The following is a 17,563-nucleotide window of genomic DNA, read 5'->3' as shown; positions in this document are numbered from 1 at the left end:
TTATGAACCAGGTTTAATTTAAGTTGGTATAACATCTAATTCAACAGGCAACATACCAACCAAAGCAAACTGAGTTATGGGCGGTGCATTTAAAAGGAACCGAATGACTTTGTTTTGAGTACACTGTAGCCTCTCTTTCAATGTCTTTGTTAAATCAGAGTACTGTGAGGTGCTGGCATAGTCTAAGGGCCCTGTCCCACTGGCGTTTAGGAGGATTTGCGTATGGATTGCGCACAAAATTGGCCCATATTCACCAAACATCCGCAATATCCGCGTAACATGCCTGTATGAGTCGGCCGTCATCCGAACACGCCCGTGATCATCCGCAGAGGCACGCATGTCCGCAGCCAGGATTTTTGAGTAGCTCAAAAATCTGCATGCGGATGACATCCGCCTTACATACTCCATACATACTCAATTCATACACAATGCAGATGCCGTGCACGCGCAACACGTGCACAATGCATTCATAATACACCCATAATACTGCCGTGATAATCTCAATGTGTCGGATCAGTTTCCTCACTACATGCATTATATAACCGTGATTGTTCATCATATATTCACTATATATTATTAACATATCCGTAATTCATACTCGGACATTTGTCATTTTTGGCCATTTTTGTTGCGGACGACAAAGAACGCCCGTAATTTGTATACTCAATTCATGCGCAATTAATCCTCTCCCCAGTGGGACAGGGCCCTAAATGACAATGGATGAAGGCAGATACGAACATCCTCTTGGTTAAGTTGTTGACCATTACTGATTTCCTACAGAGGAATCTGAGTTTTGCATTTGCATTTCTGATAACATCTCTGGCAATGTTGTCTGCAGATAGATATTGGGCAAGAGTGGCATCCAAGTATTTAATCTTGTTTGGCATTTCATTGTATTAGAATAGAATAGAATAGAATTCCTTTATTGTCATTGTACAGTGGAGCACAACGGAATTTAGATGCAGCTCTCCTGATAAGTTAAGAAAAAGAAAGATAAAAGTATATACAAAGCAATACAGAAAATAAAAAGTAATATGCAAATATATATGGTCATATACAATACTGTACATGTAGTGCAAAGTGGCGGACTGTGCAAGTTGTAGCAGACATTGGCAGTAAATTCAATTATTAGTGTAGCAGATAGGCAAAATTATTGTGCATTTTGTGACTAAAACGTAAAATTTGGCATACATATTCTAAATTAAGTAATGTTCATTTTCAGATGTGGAGGTATCCTGGAGCTGACTTCTAATGACCTACAGTAGTCAATGAAGAATTACACAAAGGTCAAAATTTAAAAATGTTCCAGTCATATTGAAAAGTGTACCATACTATTTGTCTGATCATAAGGATTCCAAAAAGGTATAGTTGAGACTATCCTTGACTAAATGTTGTGGAGTTACAGGGTAAAAACAGCAAAACAATGACAAAGGTCAATTTCAGTTTGCACAAGGGTTAAACGTTAAAGTTGCACCAGTTTTGGTAATAAAGTGATGCAAATTATTGGTTGAGCTAATAGGATGAATAAATGGAATAGTTTTATCTGTGATGAGTTCTTAGTCTCCAGAGTAAAGGTCAAACAAGGTTGACGTCTATTGGATTCTATGACATGTGACATATGTTACCCCGTAATATAACTAAGCATGACAGATGGTGCAAACTATTCCTTTTTAAAACCTCATTAACTCAACCAATAATATGCCTCACTTTTTTACCAAAATTGGAGCAACTTTATCTTTTGACCCTTGTGCAAACTGAAATTGACCTTTGTCATTGTTTTTGCTGTTTTTAACACCATAACTCCAGAACATTCAGTCATAGACAGACCAAACTATGCCTTTTTTTCTGAATTTTGTCAAATAATGTGGTGCACTTCTCAATATGACTGGAACATTTTTCAAGTTTGACCCCTGTGTAATTCTTCATTGACCCCTGCAGGTCATTTGAGGTCAGCTCCAGGATACCTCCACATCTGAAAATGAACATTACTAAATTTAGAATATGTGTACCAAATTTGGTGCTTTAGTCACAAAATGAACAATTGTTATGGGGATTTTAGCTAAGCTGCACCAATATATTTGGGTGATTTCACATTATAAGGTGCAGTTTAAGGTGTGTACTGTGTTTAGGATGAAACTCTTGTGGCTCAAGCCCAGACTGCTCTGTCACGTTTACCAGATGGCAGCAGTTCAAAGTGACTATGGAATGGGTGCGTAGGTTCTCTGCAGATGGTCCTTGCTTTTCTTGAGGCAGTGAGTGTAGTAGATGTCCTCCAGTTATGGAAGCTGCAACCGACGGCTCCCTCAGCTCTTGGACACCACCTACTGTCATGCTCTCTGGTCTACTGCAGTGGAGCTGCACCACACACAGATGCAGAGTGTTAGGATGCTCGCGGTGGTGCAGCAGTAGGAGAGCAGAACACGCTGAGACAGTCCATTTTTTCCTCAGCGTTCTCAGGAAAAAGAGATGCTGTTGGGCCCTTTTCAGTAGAGGATGAGGTTGTCTGAGATGTGGTTCCCAGGACCTTGAAGAATGAGACTTGTTCCAACACAATCCCCATTGATGAAGATGGGTGTGTGTTCCTTATCCCCAGACTCTGGAATTCAATGATTCAGCTCTTTGGTTTTTCCAGGGACAGGTTGTTTGTTGAGCTCCACCTCGCCAGATTCTGCACCTCTGCTCTCAGGCTGACTCATCACAATGAGAGATCAGCCAATCACAGTCATGTCACCTGCAACTTTGTGATGGTGTTCGAGTTACGTGCAAGCACACAGTTGTGAGTGAACAGCGAGCACCGGATTGGGGAAGGTACACGGCATTGTGGGGTGCCGATGTTCAGGGTTATGGAAGCTGACGTGTGTGGACCTGAGCGCACCACTTGTGGACATCCTGACAGGAAGCTGGAGATCCAGTTGCACCGTGGTGCACTGAAGCCAACTAGTACAGTTTGTGGATGAGCTGGTAGGTGATAACAGTGTTAAAGGCAGAGGTATAGTCCACAAAGAGCATCCTCGCATATGTCCCCTGGCCCTCCAGATGTGTCAGGACAGTGTGAAGAGTTAGATGGCATCATCTGTAGATCTATTTGCTCTGTATAGAAATTGGTGTGAGTGCAGAGTTGGTGGGATTTTGACCTTCATGCAGGGTAACGCCAGTCTGTTCTCAGCACATTACAGCGAATGGTATTTTGTTTATCTAATCTATCTGTAGAGCCAAATAAAACGTTTCAGATTTTCAAACATGAATAGAAAGCTTGTTGTCAATCAGCCATTCTCTAACTGACTCAAGCTCCGAGGAGAGACTCTGCTCTGCATCCTCTGTATTAGCACCCAGTACTATAAGGGCAGTATCATCTGCATATAAAAGCATTTTACAGCGATACGGCTGATGCAGTGTCATTCATTGAGTGTTGTTAGAAGGAAAGGTGATGTAACACAGTGGTAAACATACCACTGTCCCAGCTTTTTTGAAACATGTTGCAGGCATCCATTTCAAAATGAGCAAGTATTTGCACAAAAACAATAAAGTTGATCAGTTTGAACATTAAATAACTTGTCTTTGTGGTGTATTCAATTGAATATAGGTTGAAGAGGAGTTGCAAATCATTGTATTCTGTTTTTATTTACATTTCACACAATGTCCCAACTTCATTGGAATTGGGGTTGTATAAGGAAGAGCAGTGGCCCAATAATGGACCCTTGTGGTACATGATGCCTGCGTGATGATTGGCAAGAAAGTTTATTGCACAATTTTTTGGTCTGTTCAAAAATTAACCACTTGCACAGGTGCTTGCCCTGCAGCTCAGGCGAGGGAGACAGTGAATGGCTGTGAACTTCACACTAAACTGTGCAAATTTCCTCATGGATGCCGTTCGCAGGCTGTCGCAGTCCAGTACGATAATAACCTATGGTGACAATAATGTTTGGGTACCAGGTCTCTTTGGAGAATCCCTTGGGTACCACTGGAATGGTAAGAAAGTGAATGGTTACTTACAGAGACTTGGATGAACAGTATCATTTCCATTTTGATAGGAACACCAGATACAAGGTTTTGGCCAGATGGGTGCATCTTTGGGCATGTTCCAGCATGCAGATACATTGCTGTTTAGGTCTCCGGTGGGTGGAGACGGACAAGATGGCACTCACGCATCACATGGGCTGTGGCAGATTTGGGCCCTCATTCCCTTTCTGAGACAATTATAATACCTAAACAATCAAGAAATATACTTAGTTAATCAGTTCAAAAAACATTTCCAGGGTCATATATGTATAGTCATGTAATACACCTTGCGGTGCAACTTGGACACCAATGCCAGTGATGAACATGGGATCATTGGGTGTTTTGGGGCTTATCACCAGACACCCTCCCCTGGGTGACCTAGTGGGGGTGATCTGGCCCTGACTTGTATCCAAGTAGCTCACTTCCCCACTCATCACTCCTTTTAATCCAGAGCCACCAGCAAGTTTATCAACTGCTTCCAAGCTGTTCTTGATGGCTCTTTGTTTCTGCAGTCCACAGATGCCTAAAGTACTCGGACCCGGTATAAAGAACATGCTGTAAAGCCCCAACAGCCACTTCAAAGGTTCACAGCGAGCGTTCCACCCCTACCTCTGACACTCTGCTACTGGAGAGCCATATTTGGCTCTCTTCCTCTCTTGCTCCTTTTCTAGCCTGTCTTCCCAGGGAATTGTCAACTTCAGCAACACCACTTGCTTGGTTGCCTTGGACATCATGACCATGTCTGGCCTAAAAGTGGTAACCGTGATGTGTCCAAGAACTTCAGTTGCCTGTCAAGATCAACCAAGAGTTGCCAATCCCTCGCCATTGAGAGTAGCCCACCCTGCGTTTTCGGTTGGGGTTGTAGCTTCTCTCCGGCACATACAAAGGTGATGGAGTGTGTTGAAGGGTGTTGCCACTTGCTGAATTCAAAGACTGAATTTCACAAAATTTTTACAACGTTTCAGTAAGTACATAAGCTGAATAAAATCTCATCTTTGCTGTGAGTTCAAGTTGTACTGAGGATTTGCTGTTTTAAATATTCTAAACATTCTGTTTAATTTTGTCTGAGTCTCTTCCAATAACCTGTTTAATAGGAATCCTTTTATTTTCATATAATTGATAATAAAAACTGATTTTTGAAAACAATATGAAATACTATATTCAAATAATAATATAATGTAACATATCAATCAAACATTGACCCAAATGAAATAAAAAGTGCTTATTGTCAACGATCAAACATCTTTCATTTGTACCAAGTGGCTTTTGAATGTCTGTATTGGATCAAAATTTATATTATTTCTACCTCAAATGTTAGAATGTAAGTCGTTGGCTCACATGTGGCTCACATATCAATCACACATTTCACAACAAACCTAAATGTCCCTGATTCACATTATCAACAATAACTACTGTATTTACATCCATATGTGTTTAATCCTTCCTGTATCTCCATGTGTGTATATATGTCGGACCATGTTGTAAAAATGTCTATGTTTTTCTTAAAATTTTTGTATCCCAATGTCAACCATGTCTTAACAAACGTACACTTTGTCTGTTAAAACTATGTAAGACTAAGTACACCTCTTTGTACATCTCACCTTCAAACACAACCTCATACGACCATCCATGAAAATCTACTTAAGCTCCCAATTTTCTATAGGAACACAAACTTCCTACAGCACTGCACTGGTAATGGTAATTCACCATAATTAAATGTTTTTTTTAATTGTCACACTTTTGTAACATTACCTACCATATCTTATGGCATGTCGTGATTCAGCATCACGAAATACACGTTAATCTATTGGTTTGTGATATTGTCACGAAAAGTGCAAAATTTTCATAAGGGGAACACAAATTTATTCTAATACATTCCGTGAGGGGTGCACGTGGGGGAGTTATGGTTAGGGTTAGGGGAAGGGGTAGGGTTAGTAATACTAAGATTTCAGAAAAAAAAAAAACTGTCACGAAAATTTGACTAACTTCATGACAGGACCATGAAAAACTTGTGAGACTGGGTTGAACATTACTTAGCCTACTTTAGTGCAACATATAGCCTACCATAAATGTAAAAACAACTTCAACATGCTCTCCTTAATACTAGGATGAGTGGACCCTAGGACTAGTGGAAAATTCCCTTAACGAAATGAACCATTCAGAGACCGATCAGTTCAGACAATGCTCTTAGATTTATGCTACGATGTTAGCAAAAACCTCTTGTTACTGTTTCCCACTTTCAGTTAATGATGTGTAAACAGCTGCATGGTTCACAATTTCATTGCCACCCCACAACTGTTGGCGACGCTATGCAGGCACTTCTTTCACTTTGCTTATTTTGGCTAAATACTGTTGGCATTAGCCATGTTGTGAGTTTGAGACACTTTGATTTCTAAATGAACGCTGTGGAACTTGAACTTGATAGCACCATTTTATCAGTTGGTGAAGCTAAATTTAATTTAGGCAAAGCGGTGAAGAATACGAGGCCACAGCAACCAACTGAGCCGTCTACATGAAAATAAAAGACTTGAATCAGATTTCCTCTTAGTTCCACTCTGAGCTGGACGACTTGAGTTAATGTGGACGATGCAGGGAAGCCGTTCAGTGTTTTAAACGGTCTGTATGAGATGCTTAAGTGCCTCCGTGGGATCGGCTCTTACACATAATACGTTTAATGTAATCACATTCAACCACACTCAGTCAATGCACCACCGAGCATCAGCGCAGCGTTTTTATCTCCGCTGGCCTCCGCTATGAAGCTTGGATGCTCATGTTGTCCACATTTTTAACTCTGGTTCATCTTTGTTTGTGTCTCTCAGGAGAAGCGGAAACGGCAGAGTGAGATGAAGATAAGAGACATCAGCTTGATGACCTGGTGCTGCAGCTACAACATCTCAAGGTTGGTGTGCACCTGTGCACGTGATGCCCAGAAACTTCACGAGATCAGGCGAATCAAACTCTCTGTGAAAACCAACATGAAATACACAAGGGGAAGATGAAAGACAGGACAGAAAATGGAGTTTATTTGAGGTTTCGCAAATAAATCACACCTTTTTCAGAATGATCAGTTCTGTAATTATAGGATTTTTGTGGCACTTGTTGAAGTGTACTTTCTCAATCACTCATCTTCAACCGCTTTCTCCAATTAAAGGTCACTGGGGCTGGAGCCTATCCCAGCAGTCATGGGGCGTGAGGTGGGGTTCACCCTGGACGGACGCCAGTCTGTCACAGGGACACATACAGACAAACAAACACATTCACACCTACGGACAGTTTAAAGTTTTCTTCCACCTCACGTGCATGTCCGTGGATGTGGGAAGAAGTTGGCGCACCCGGAGGGAACCCACGCAAAACACAGGGACAACATGCAAATTCCACACAGAAAGGTCACAGGTGGGAATCGAACCCATGACCTTCTTGATGTGAGGCAAGAGTGCTAACCACAAATCCACAGTGCTGCCGAGTCTACTTTCTATTATTGGAATTGATTATTTTATTATTAGTTTATTTGTTTTAGTGCTTTGATTCCTGTTAAATTCCTATATAAACGGTCATTGTAGTTATTATTATTTATATCAAATGTGTTTTTATTTGTTTTGTTGTTGTTGTGTTTGAATTTGATGCTTGTATCACCATTTGCAGGATTCCGCTCTAATAATCTCCGATCTGCTGCACTACTGAGACTCGTCATACCTTTAGCTCTGTCTTGTTCCTGCAGGCTGCATGTATGTTGTATCATTTATTTATGTTAGTTACTTTCTGACTGACATTTCGGACATTCCATCTAAAATATTTTATTTTAAGGATCACGTTAAGATGGCCTGTTTAGAGCAGAATTTCCTTCTGGTTTTCCTTCTTTCTGTTAAAAAATGTTCAAAATGCCAACACATCAAAACACAGTCCCTAATTAATGAGAGCCAGCCGCGTCGGTGAAAGCAAGATTAATTTCAAAGAAATGTGATCAGATGTTCAGATTTATGAAGGGTTCTTGAAGCTTTCAAACAATGATGGATCATCTCTTGACCTCACACATTTGTTCAGAAGAACATTCTGAAACTGATACACCACGTGTATAGCCCTTAAAATATGGTCATTTTCTGACCATGACTATGATTTGTGCTTGTCATTACATTTTGTGGATATAAAAAGCAAAAATAAATCAATAAATAAAATAAAATCTTAAAATAATCAATGTTCAGAACGCATTCCAAAATTTGGCTTTTAATCCCCCTTTTAAATTTTGTTAACTGCACCATTCTTGGAGAATTTCTCTGGAAAATCCTGCAGCATTAAATAGACGTCAGGTGGGGGGGTTACTCCCACGATACAGAGTAGTTTTAAAGCTTGAAATAAAAATACATTCCGTTCTCTAATTTATGCTTTAAAATGCATTTGGCATATGTGATTCCTTTATTAAATATGTTTATTTCCTGCACAGTGGTCCCAGTGGTTAACACCCACTTATGGAAGTATTGCTAAAAGAGGAACATTAATTAAAGCCACGTGCACAGCATGCATTTAAAAAAAGACACCATGTGCAGCATTTTTACCTTCATTTGATTACAGTTCAGATTCTCATTTTTTAAATTATTATTCATATTAATAATTATTAACATTTAATTATTATTATATTATTATTAATTTTGTCCTATACATGTAGCTTTAAAAAGCTGCAGTCCCCCTTATTAGATTAACATTAACTTTAACCGTAAAGCTGCAGTGTGCAGGATTTAGGGGCGTTTATTCACAGAAATGCAATATAGCATTCAGAACAATCTGTTCATTCGTGTTTGTATAACGGCTGAGTGGATCCTTGTGATTTGATTGGTGCAAGGGCGCAGTTTAGAACTAGAAATTGGGGGGGACAAAGTGCGAGGCCCGCAGGGCCGAAGCCCATAGGCAGGGGGTCTGAGCAACCAAAACAGTAATTTGAATGTTTTGAGAAGACCATAAAGTGGACACCATTTGACTTATGCAATTTGAAACTGTGGATATAAGTACTTTATTCTGAGAATAGCCAGCATTGATTTTATTAACATCATGGTGTAAAGAAGATATCACCACATGTGTAGAACTCAAAAAGAATGATAGGTTGAGTTTTCATTAAAAAAACAAACAACTGCAATGTGGTAAAATATGAAAGAACAGGCTCTTAATTATTAACTATCGCATACTGTATTTTTTTTTTCTCAAGATTTGTTTTTGCATAAGTTTGAAAAACAACAGATCATAAGTTTAGGATAAATTACTTATCATGAATTTAATTTTCGAAGTGGCACTAATGACAACACTCATACTGAACATAATTCTGCTTGCATAGACTGATTTTGGAGATCGAGCAATAATTGCAGATGGGCTTTCTGAGGTCCCAGATAACTTTTCTGATTCCCTTTTCTAACTTTCAGAATTTAGTAAATTAGCATATGGTCCAATGATACTTATGTGTAGACACTAGTCCCTAGAGGCAACTATTTTTGGTTTCAAATCTGGGCAAATGCAGTCCCAGAAAATTCAGAATGTGACAAACAAGAAACAGGTGTTGTAAACAAGTCAATGCTGCTAAAAATACAAACTTGCAGAAACAAAGATACTATTCTGACATGGTTTTGCACATAAGACTGACATGGTTTGCACATAAGACTGGCATAGCATGTTTCAAGTACACACTTATAGAAGGTGGGGGGGACATACCATATTCTGTCCCCCCTGATTGAAAAGGTGGGGGGGGACATGTCCCCCCTATCCCCCACCAAATTGCGCCCATGGATTGGTGGCTTCTATGTCATGTGACATGGATTATTCATACCATTTGCCATTAGTTCTTTTTAGCGTGCAATTTTGGTGCTATATGAAATGTGCTATTGCACGCCCTGATCACCGCACATGCTCATACTACCGGAGGCGGTGTTTAGCTAAACATGGCGGGGTTTGTTTTGGTGGTGGATGATGATTTGAAGGTGCTAATTGACACTACTAATTCTTCTAACATACACATACACACACACACACACACACACACACACACAAAAACAAATCAACCACGCTGTAAGCCATCTGGAGGTATGAACAGCAGTTAGGATGGAGTTAGGATGAAAAGCTGGACAAATTTCTGCCATGATTTTTTGCTGGAGTGAGAAAAGGACACAGCGTTCTGTACATGAAGTCAGTGGACGGCATCACGGACCACTGAAAGTAATTTTGGACTCCTATTTAAAGTTCATGTTGGACTGTTAAGCACCAGTGACAAACACCAAAATGTAAGTCTCTTTTCTGTTGTTTAGAAATTAATAAATATATCATATGACAAGGATCTATTTTTCCCATTATATATAGAGAGAGAGAGAGAGAGAGAGATAGATAGATAGATTGCGGCTTTATTTTGACACAAAACATGCTTCTCTCAAAACGTGGCCCTGTGGAGAAAAACAAACCCATCTTCTTCTTCTATGGTGTTTAATGGCAGCTGGCATCCTTGTTGCATTGCTGCCACCTACTGCATCAGTCCATTATAGCAGTACTAAATAATCTCGAGGCCAGCGTCTTTCAAGTATCTAAAAAGCCAGCAATTCCCCCTCTCACTTGACCTTATGGCTAAAATACTTCCTATAGAAACTTCTTTCAGACCTTAAAATTGATTTCCTTCAGTTTTTACTCTTTAATAGATAAGCCACTCAAAAATGATGAAATATAGTTTGTAAAATAAAATTTTGAGGGAAAATTAAAGCACTGTGGTAAATACTGTACAGGTATATCACTGGTTATGATTTTTGTTATTTATGTAACATTGTAGCATTTGAAAGTGCTGCATTCTTGTGATGGCATTTCACAACATATTATTTAGAAACAGTTGATCTGGTGGTGGTATTTGGCATTATTATGCAGTATTGATCTGGTGATTGTCTTTGTTTTTTACTTTTTGTTTTTTAGCTCCCAATTTTCTACAGGAATACAAACTTCCTACGGGCACTGCACTAGTAGAATTAAATTACACATTTAATCAAATACTTTATCAGTTACATGTCAGCATTCAGAAATGTAGAATTTCTGTCTAAGTGATATACCTACAAGCCCTGCGACAGATTGGCGACCTGTCCAGGGTGCACCTCGCCTCTCGCCCAGTGACCGCTGGGATGGGCTCCAGCCCCCATGTGACCGTGAACTGAAATAAGCAGGCTTAGAAAAATGAATGAATGAATGATAACCTACAAGTAAATGCTTATTGCTCCTGAACGCATGCTACAGGACTGGGAAAGTCAGATTAGGTGTGTCAGCTGTGACATTTGGGCCATGTGGTGTGTTTCTGTGCCTGTGATCCAGCAGACAGGTGCCTCAGTGTTCATGACTCCAATAAATAGAAAAGTTAAAGGGAACACCCACATTTCAGGAGGCTGCAGCAGATAGATGGCTACTTTAGAGAGGTGAAGGTGGACCCGTTGTCTGCTTGGGTGATTGCTATGCAGGACTCAAGGTGGTTCTGTACTGTGGTGGATGTGGTGACACACAGCACTAGTGCATGCTTCAGACCCTGACCTGACCTTATTAAACAAAGCAGAGCAGGTGGTTCTGTGTGATAGGAGTGGGACTTTCAAAAGACGTGCCAGGATTTACGATGTGTCTTTCGACAAGACACTCTGCAAGTAACCTGCAGTGGTTTGACATCCCATCCATAGGGAATCATGAGCTTTGTTCAGACTTCAAATCATATTTATTTCACCTCTGATTCAAATCTGATCTGACTGATAGACTGTTCACATTATAATAGCAGCTGACCAGATCTGATCTGTGTGTCCTTGTGGCAATCCTCATTTTCCTGTCTTATCCACATCAGTTTCCCAACTAATGACATAGTGTCCTGCAGAGCATGTGCACAAAGCATGTAGCTGGATATTTGAAAATAACAGGGGGAATCCAACCTTAATCTCTCCATTTTTTGGACTTGATTACATTGTCAGGGTTTGAGGGTTTTTTTTTTTTTGGCTAACTGTTTTTATTTCTTTCTTTTGATCTGTTTGTTATTTTTCATATTTCATTGGTTTTTGTTTGTTTATTCTCTTGCTGGGTTTTTCTGCTTAGGTCAGTCTGTCTCTGCTTCTCTTGTCTTTCTCTTGGTTCTTGGTAATGGGTGTTTCCCTCTTTCTGGCCACGCCCTTGTTTTTGGTGCTTTCCATGTACACCTGTTTCTGATTTGCTGATTATTACTTAGGGGTTATATAAGCTCACTGATTGTGTTAGTTCCTCGCCAGTTTGTCGTGCCTTGTACCTTCATTCCAGCTCTGTACGTGCGTTCCATTGTCCTGCCTGTCTCCTTGTGAGTTCCTGGCCTCCAGCCTGTTGCAACAACCACATCGTTTTGCCTGATGATTTTTGTACTGCTGCTTTTCTTCGACTGCCTTCTCGTGTACCAACCTCTGTAATCCACTACAGTAAAGCCTTCTAAAAACCAGAGCTGTTTGTTTGAGCAATTCCTGCCTGATATATACAGATAGTTTGGGCTTTTGTGTGTGCATGCATGCATGTGTATGTGCGTGCTGCTGACTGGAAAATCACTAAGGGCCCTTGGGCAAGGTAATTAATCCCTAAATTGCTCCCAGTGTGTAGTGACCACCTTGCATAGCAGCACCCTGACATCAGTGTGTGAATGTGTCTGTGTGATTGGGTGAATGTGAGGCATAACTGTAAAACACTTTGAGCATCTGATGCAAATGGAAAAAGTGCTATATAAAAATGTGGTCCATTTGAGCTTTACCTGGAATGAAAAGTACCAGTTGTAACAAAACACACCTGGAATCTCATTTGAGTGTTCAGACCAAAACAGATTTGCCGTAAGTGTGATTTGAATCACATTTCAAACCACCTATGGCTTATGACTGAAACTATAGAGTTGCATCCACTAAGATAAGCACCAGGATGATTGATGTCGAGTATCGTGTGTTGGGCTTCTGAAAGCATAATGTTTTTATTCTTTATCAGTCACTGCCTTTTAATCTGGATTATATTTTGTGTCAGTCCCCTGAAAATACATACAACAAAATGAATGAAAAGACGCCTGTGTTACCCAAATCCACTCTGCGTTTTTCGGTCCACTGAGCTCAAGAGGGAATTGAACCCATGCCTTGAGCCACTGTAGGCTGTTTAGTTTTTTATTTGTTTTTTTTGTTTTTTTTTTTGCGTGTGACAACACACATGAATTCCAGATGTAATCAGCAGCTACTCACACGATCCCATTTAAGGGCCATTACATCTGAGTGCCACACAGTTAGGCAGCATGTTTGTTATTTGGTCTCTAGAGAAGCGGAGACCCGGGAGGAGAAACATGGATCGGAGCCCGAGCTGTGATGAGGGCATTTTGGCTGTATGGTTAATAATAAAAATCAAAAATACCGTGCGATCACAACTGTAATGGGGTCAGAACCCGAAAACTCCCTCACAGATAACAAACACAGTCAGCTCAAGTTGTTCTTGTTTACGTGTTGAGGGGCAGTGATTTTAAAAGGTGCATTTCTTTAATGTTTGTGCGATAAATGCCAGCGCTGTGTGTTTACACTGTTAATCTCGCCGTCTCTGCCTGAAGCTGTGTTTTGTTACCACAACAGAGCAGAGAAAGGAACGTTTAGCTTCACCTTTCAAGTGCTTACTGTCAAACCTTCACTTGGCTGGAAAACGCAGCGCTGACAGTTAACAGGACGAGCACCTACGTGCACACACACACACACACACACACCAAATTGTGTTTGGCACAAATTTACCCTGAATATTTTTTTTCTACCTGCTGTTTGAATTTGGCATCTGAGATTTTTTGTTTATGTGTTCGCAGCTGCAGGACGGAGACGCTGATTTTCCACAGTTAACAGTCACCCACATGAACACGAAACAAAACTTTGCTCCATGCAAAATAGACAACATCCAAGTAAAAATGCCCCTTTGCGGTCAAATTTGAACTTGTTGTGTGTGTGGGGGGGTGTGTGTGTGTGTATTTATTTATCAATCAATCAATCAACTTTTTTCTTGTATAGCGCCAAATCACAACAAACAGTTGCCCCAGTTTTATATATGTATATGTATGTGCCATTGTGCAGTTTTTCTTTTTCTTTTTCATTAGTAGGTCCATAAAAGCCCAAATATAAAAGTTTCAGTGTTAATTTAAAAAAAAAATGAAAATTTCACAAGGAACACGTCTACTTTTCTTAAAATATCATTGGCCCATTGACTGTGTAATTTGAGAAACTTGTTTGTGTGCATATTTGTTTGTTGAACTACTCCTTCAAGGTGTCTGGGTCAATCGCCACCAAACGTGCTGTGTGCATGTAAGTTGATTCCAGAATTGATCTTAAAGGGATTGTTTTAGCAAAGGTCAAGGTCACTGGGGTCAACATCAACCTTCTGGTTTATCTGCCTGTTTGGTTCCTTGCTCCTCCAAGGTTCTTTAAGGCCCGGTCCCACTGTGGAGAGGATTAATTGCGCATGAATTGAGTATACAAATTATGGGCGTTCGTTGTCGTCCGCAACAAAATTGGCCAAAAATGACAAATTTCTCAGTATAAATTACAGATATATTAATAATGTATAGTGAATATATGACGAACAATCACGGCTGTATGATGCATGTATTGAGGAAACGGATCGGACGCGTTGCGATCATCACGGATCATATAACATATCATATTACGGATGTATTGAGAATGCATTGCGCACATGTTGCGGAAACAGTGGTTGTATTGTGCGTGCACAGCATCTGCATTGCGGTCATAAAAGAAGCGCACTCAGGCCTTTCAGGATCACTATTCACACCAACACCACAGCCTCTGGAGCATTTGCTGGACTTGGACAAGTTGATTGGTATGTTGTTGGATGGCAGCAACTATCACACTATGTCTTTGGGGATCAATAACTACATCTGTACGTCTCCACACCTGGACTGGCACTGACTGGCAGGTATGTCGATTTCTGCCACATTTATATAGTACTTTGGGTTTACGGGAAGTGTTTGTTATGCATTTGCAAATTGTCCGTAAATCAAATTCAAAGCAGACGTAATACAAACGTTTTATTCGTGGCCAATCTGTATGCAGTCGCTACAACTTATTTTAGTTTGTAATAGCGTTTAGTTTGTAAAATGCTATATATCCATTTTACACACTGTCCCAGTCCACTGCCAAGTCACAATTCCCCGTCAGTTGTGGATATCAGCGGATAACGGCGGATATACAGGGCATAGATTGTGTATGTATTGCGTATGTAAGGCGGATGTCATCCGCAACCAAAATTTTGTGCAGCACAAAAATCCTGGCAATCGAAAAACGTGCCTCTGCAGATAATTGCGGACGTGTGCGGATGTCGGCCGACTCATACAGCATGTTTCACGGATATTGCGGATGTTTAGTGAATATGAACCAATTTTGTGTGCAATTCATACGCAAATCTTCCTAAACGCCAGTGGAACTGGGCCTTTACCCAATTTTTATTCATGATATGTGGAATGATAGTCAACACCAGAATGTCCCTTAAAGGGTTTTTTTTTTGCCAAAGGTTTGGTGTCAAAGGTCAAACTTGTTATTTTTCCACTCAGATACCCACCAGATTTGGTGTGTTCTGGAATGATTCAGCTATCGTCATACTTTCTAAAGATCTGCTACCATTGTGGTCAAGGCCACTGGTAATTCCTTTAGTATCCATTGAAAATTCTTCAGTTGTTTGGAGTATTTGGCCATTTGTTTCCTCTCAGACTCATAATATGGAGTCAGTGAGTCAGTGAGTGAGTACGTCTGCTCTCGCGCGCGTTAAAACAGATGCATCATTTCCCGTTGAGCTGTAACATGTGAACACTTTCAAACAGACAGTCAGTTAGTCAGTCTGTCCTTAGGCTCGGAGGCCCATTGGTTCTGGTGCTTATCTCCTGTGGATGATCACAGCTCCCCCCTGATATGATGCCAGTCCATCACAGGTCACTTCCCCAGCCGAGGTCAAAAACAAACTTTCAGGCTTTAGTTTTGTTTACAGCGTGGAAGTTTCTTCATTCCCAGACAGAATTCTGGCACTTTTAGATCATTTTATATGAATCCTCAAATGTTTTCCAGGGTGTCGAAACACGCCTGTTGAAGAGGGGGGAAAAACTTATCTTGCACCTTTTTTTCTGTTATGACCTCTTTAATTTGGGATTTTTGTGCATTATTGTAGTATATTTTTATATTGCCATTCATTCATTCATTCATCCATTCACTCCACCCTCTCACTCCATTCAGGGGCCACAGGGGGCTGGAGCCTATCCCAGCCGTTATAGAGCATGAGGCGGGGTACACCCTGGACAGGAGGCCGGTCTGCCGCAGGGACACATACAGACAAACAAACACATTCACACACCACACACACGCAGACCTGCGGTCAATTTAACGTTTCAAGTCCACCTAACCTGTATGTCTTTGGATGTGGGGGGAAGCAGGAGCACCCGGAGGGAACCCACACAAACATGAGGAGAACATGCAAACTCTACACAGTAAGGACCAGGCAGGAAGTGAGCCCATGACCTTCTTGATGTGAGGCAACAGTGCTAACCACTAAGCCACTGTGCCATCCTCATTCTTTTATTATTGGAGTTTATTTGGTTTAGTTTGGTTTGGTTTTGTTTTCATTCCTGCAAAAGCCCAACAGCATATATTTATGTATTTTTATTTTTTTTTTAATCTCTCTGTTTGAGGTGCGACTCCATCCAGAAGTGGGAGTGGGTGTCTTCTTCGGCAAGCCTCCATCCTGTACACCAGCATGGACTCCCAAAATTTCCTGTATATTTGTATTGTCAAGTGTGTCGGTAGCATGATCCAAGCAGAAGGTCACCCCTTTGAGTCTGGTCTGCTTGAGGTTTCTTCCTCAAATTATTAGAGGGTGTTTTTTCTTACCACTGTCGCCTGTGCTTGCTCTAGGGGTTGGTAAAGTTACACCTTACTTGTGTGACGCACCTTGAGGTAGCCTTTTTTGTGATTTGGTGCAATATAAATGAAATAAATTACAACGTCAATTCCAATGAAGTTGGGACATTGTGTAAAATGTAAATTAAAACAGAATACAATGATTTGCAAATCCTCTTCAACCTATATTCAATTGAATACACCACAAAGACAAGAAATTTAATGTTCAAACTGATACTTTGTTGTTTTTGTGCAAATATTTGCTTATTTTGAAATGGATGCCTGCAACACGTTTCAAAAAAGTTGGGACGGGGCAACAAAAGACTGGGAAAGTTGATGAATGCTCAAAGAACCCCTAATTGGAAACAGGTGAGTGTCATGATTGGGTATAAAAGGAGCATCCCAAAAGGTCTCAGCCATTCACAAGGAAAGATGGGGCGAGGATCACCACTTTGTCAACAACTGCATGAAAAAAATAGTCCAACAGTTTAGGAACAATGTTTCTCAATGTTCAATTGCAAGGAATTTAGGGATTCCATCATCTACAGTCCATAATATAATGAGAAGATTGTTGTGTGGGCCGCTGAAGAGGAGGTACTGCTGGCCCACCACCACCAGAGGGCGCCCTGCCTGGAGTGCGGGCTCCAGGCACCAGAGGGCGCTAC

The 17,563-nt window shown here is 40.6% G+C and overlaps 1 protein-coding gene across 1 annotated transcript in view; it reads left to right on the top strand.

Moving 5' to 3' along the window:
* LOC117529108 (A-kinase anchor protein 2) overlaps positions 1 to 17,563 on the top strand; it is a 187,401-nt gene that overhangs the window by 55,221 nt on the left and 114,617 nt on the right. Inside the window, 5 exon segments of the mRNA XM_034191808.1 lie at positions 4,671 to 4,755; positions 6,819 to 6,898; positions 7,718 to 7,724; positions 13,814 to 13,906; positions 14,266 to 14,273. Coding sequence (XP_034047699.1) covers positions 4,671 to 4,755; positions 6,819 to 6,898; positions 7,718 to 7,724; positions 13,814 to 13,906; positions 14,266 to 14,273 — 273 coding nt within the window.

The sequence above is a fragment of the Thalassophryne amazonica genome, chromosome 17 (assembly GCF_902500255.1).
Source record: "Thalassophryne amazonica chromosome 17, fThaAma1.1, whole genome shotgun sequence".
Taxonomy (NCBI): domain Eukaryota; kingdom Metazoa; phylum Chordata; class Actinopteri; order Batrachoidiformes; family Batrachoididae; genus Thalassophryne; species Thalassophryne amazonica.
The sequence above is the reverse complement of the archived record's forward strand: the minus strand, read 5'-3'. Positions and strand labels throughout refer to the sequence as shown.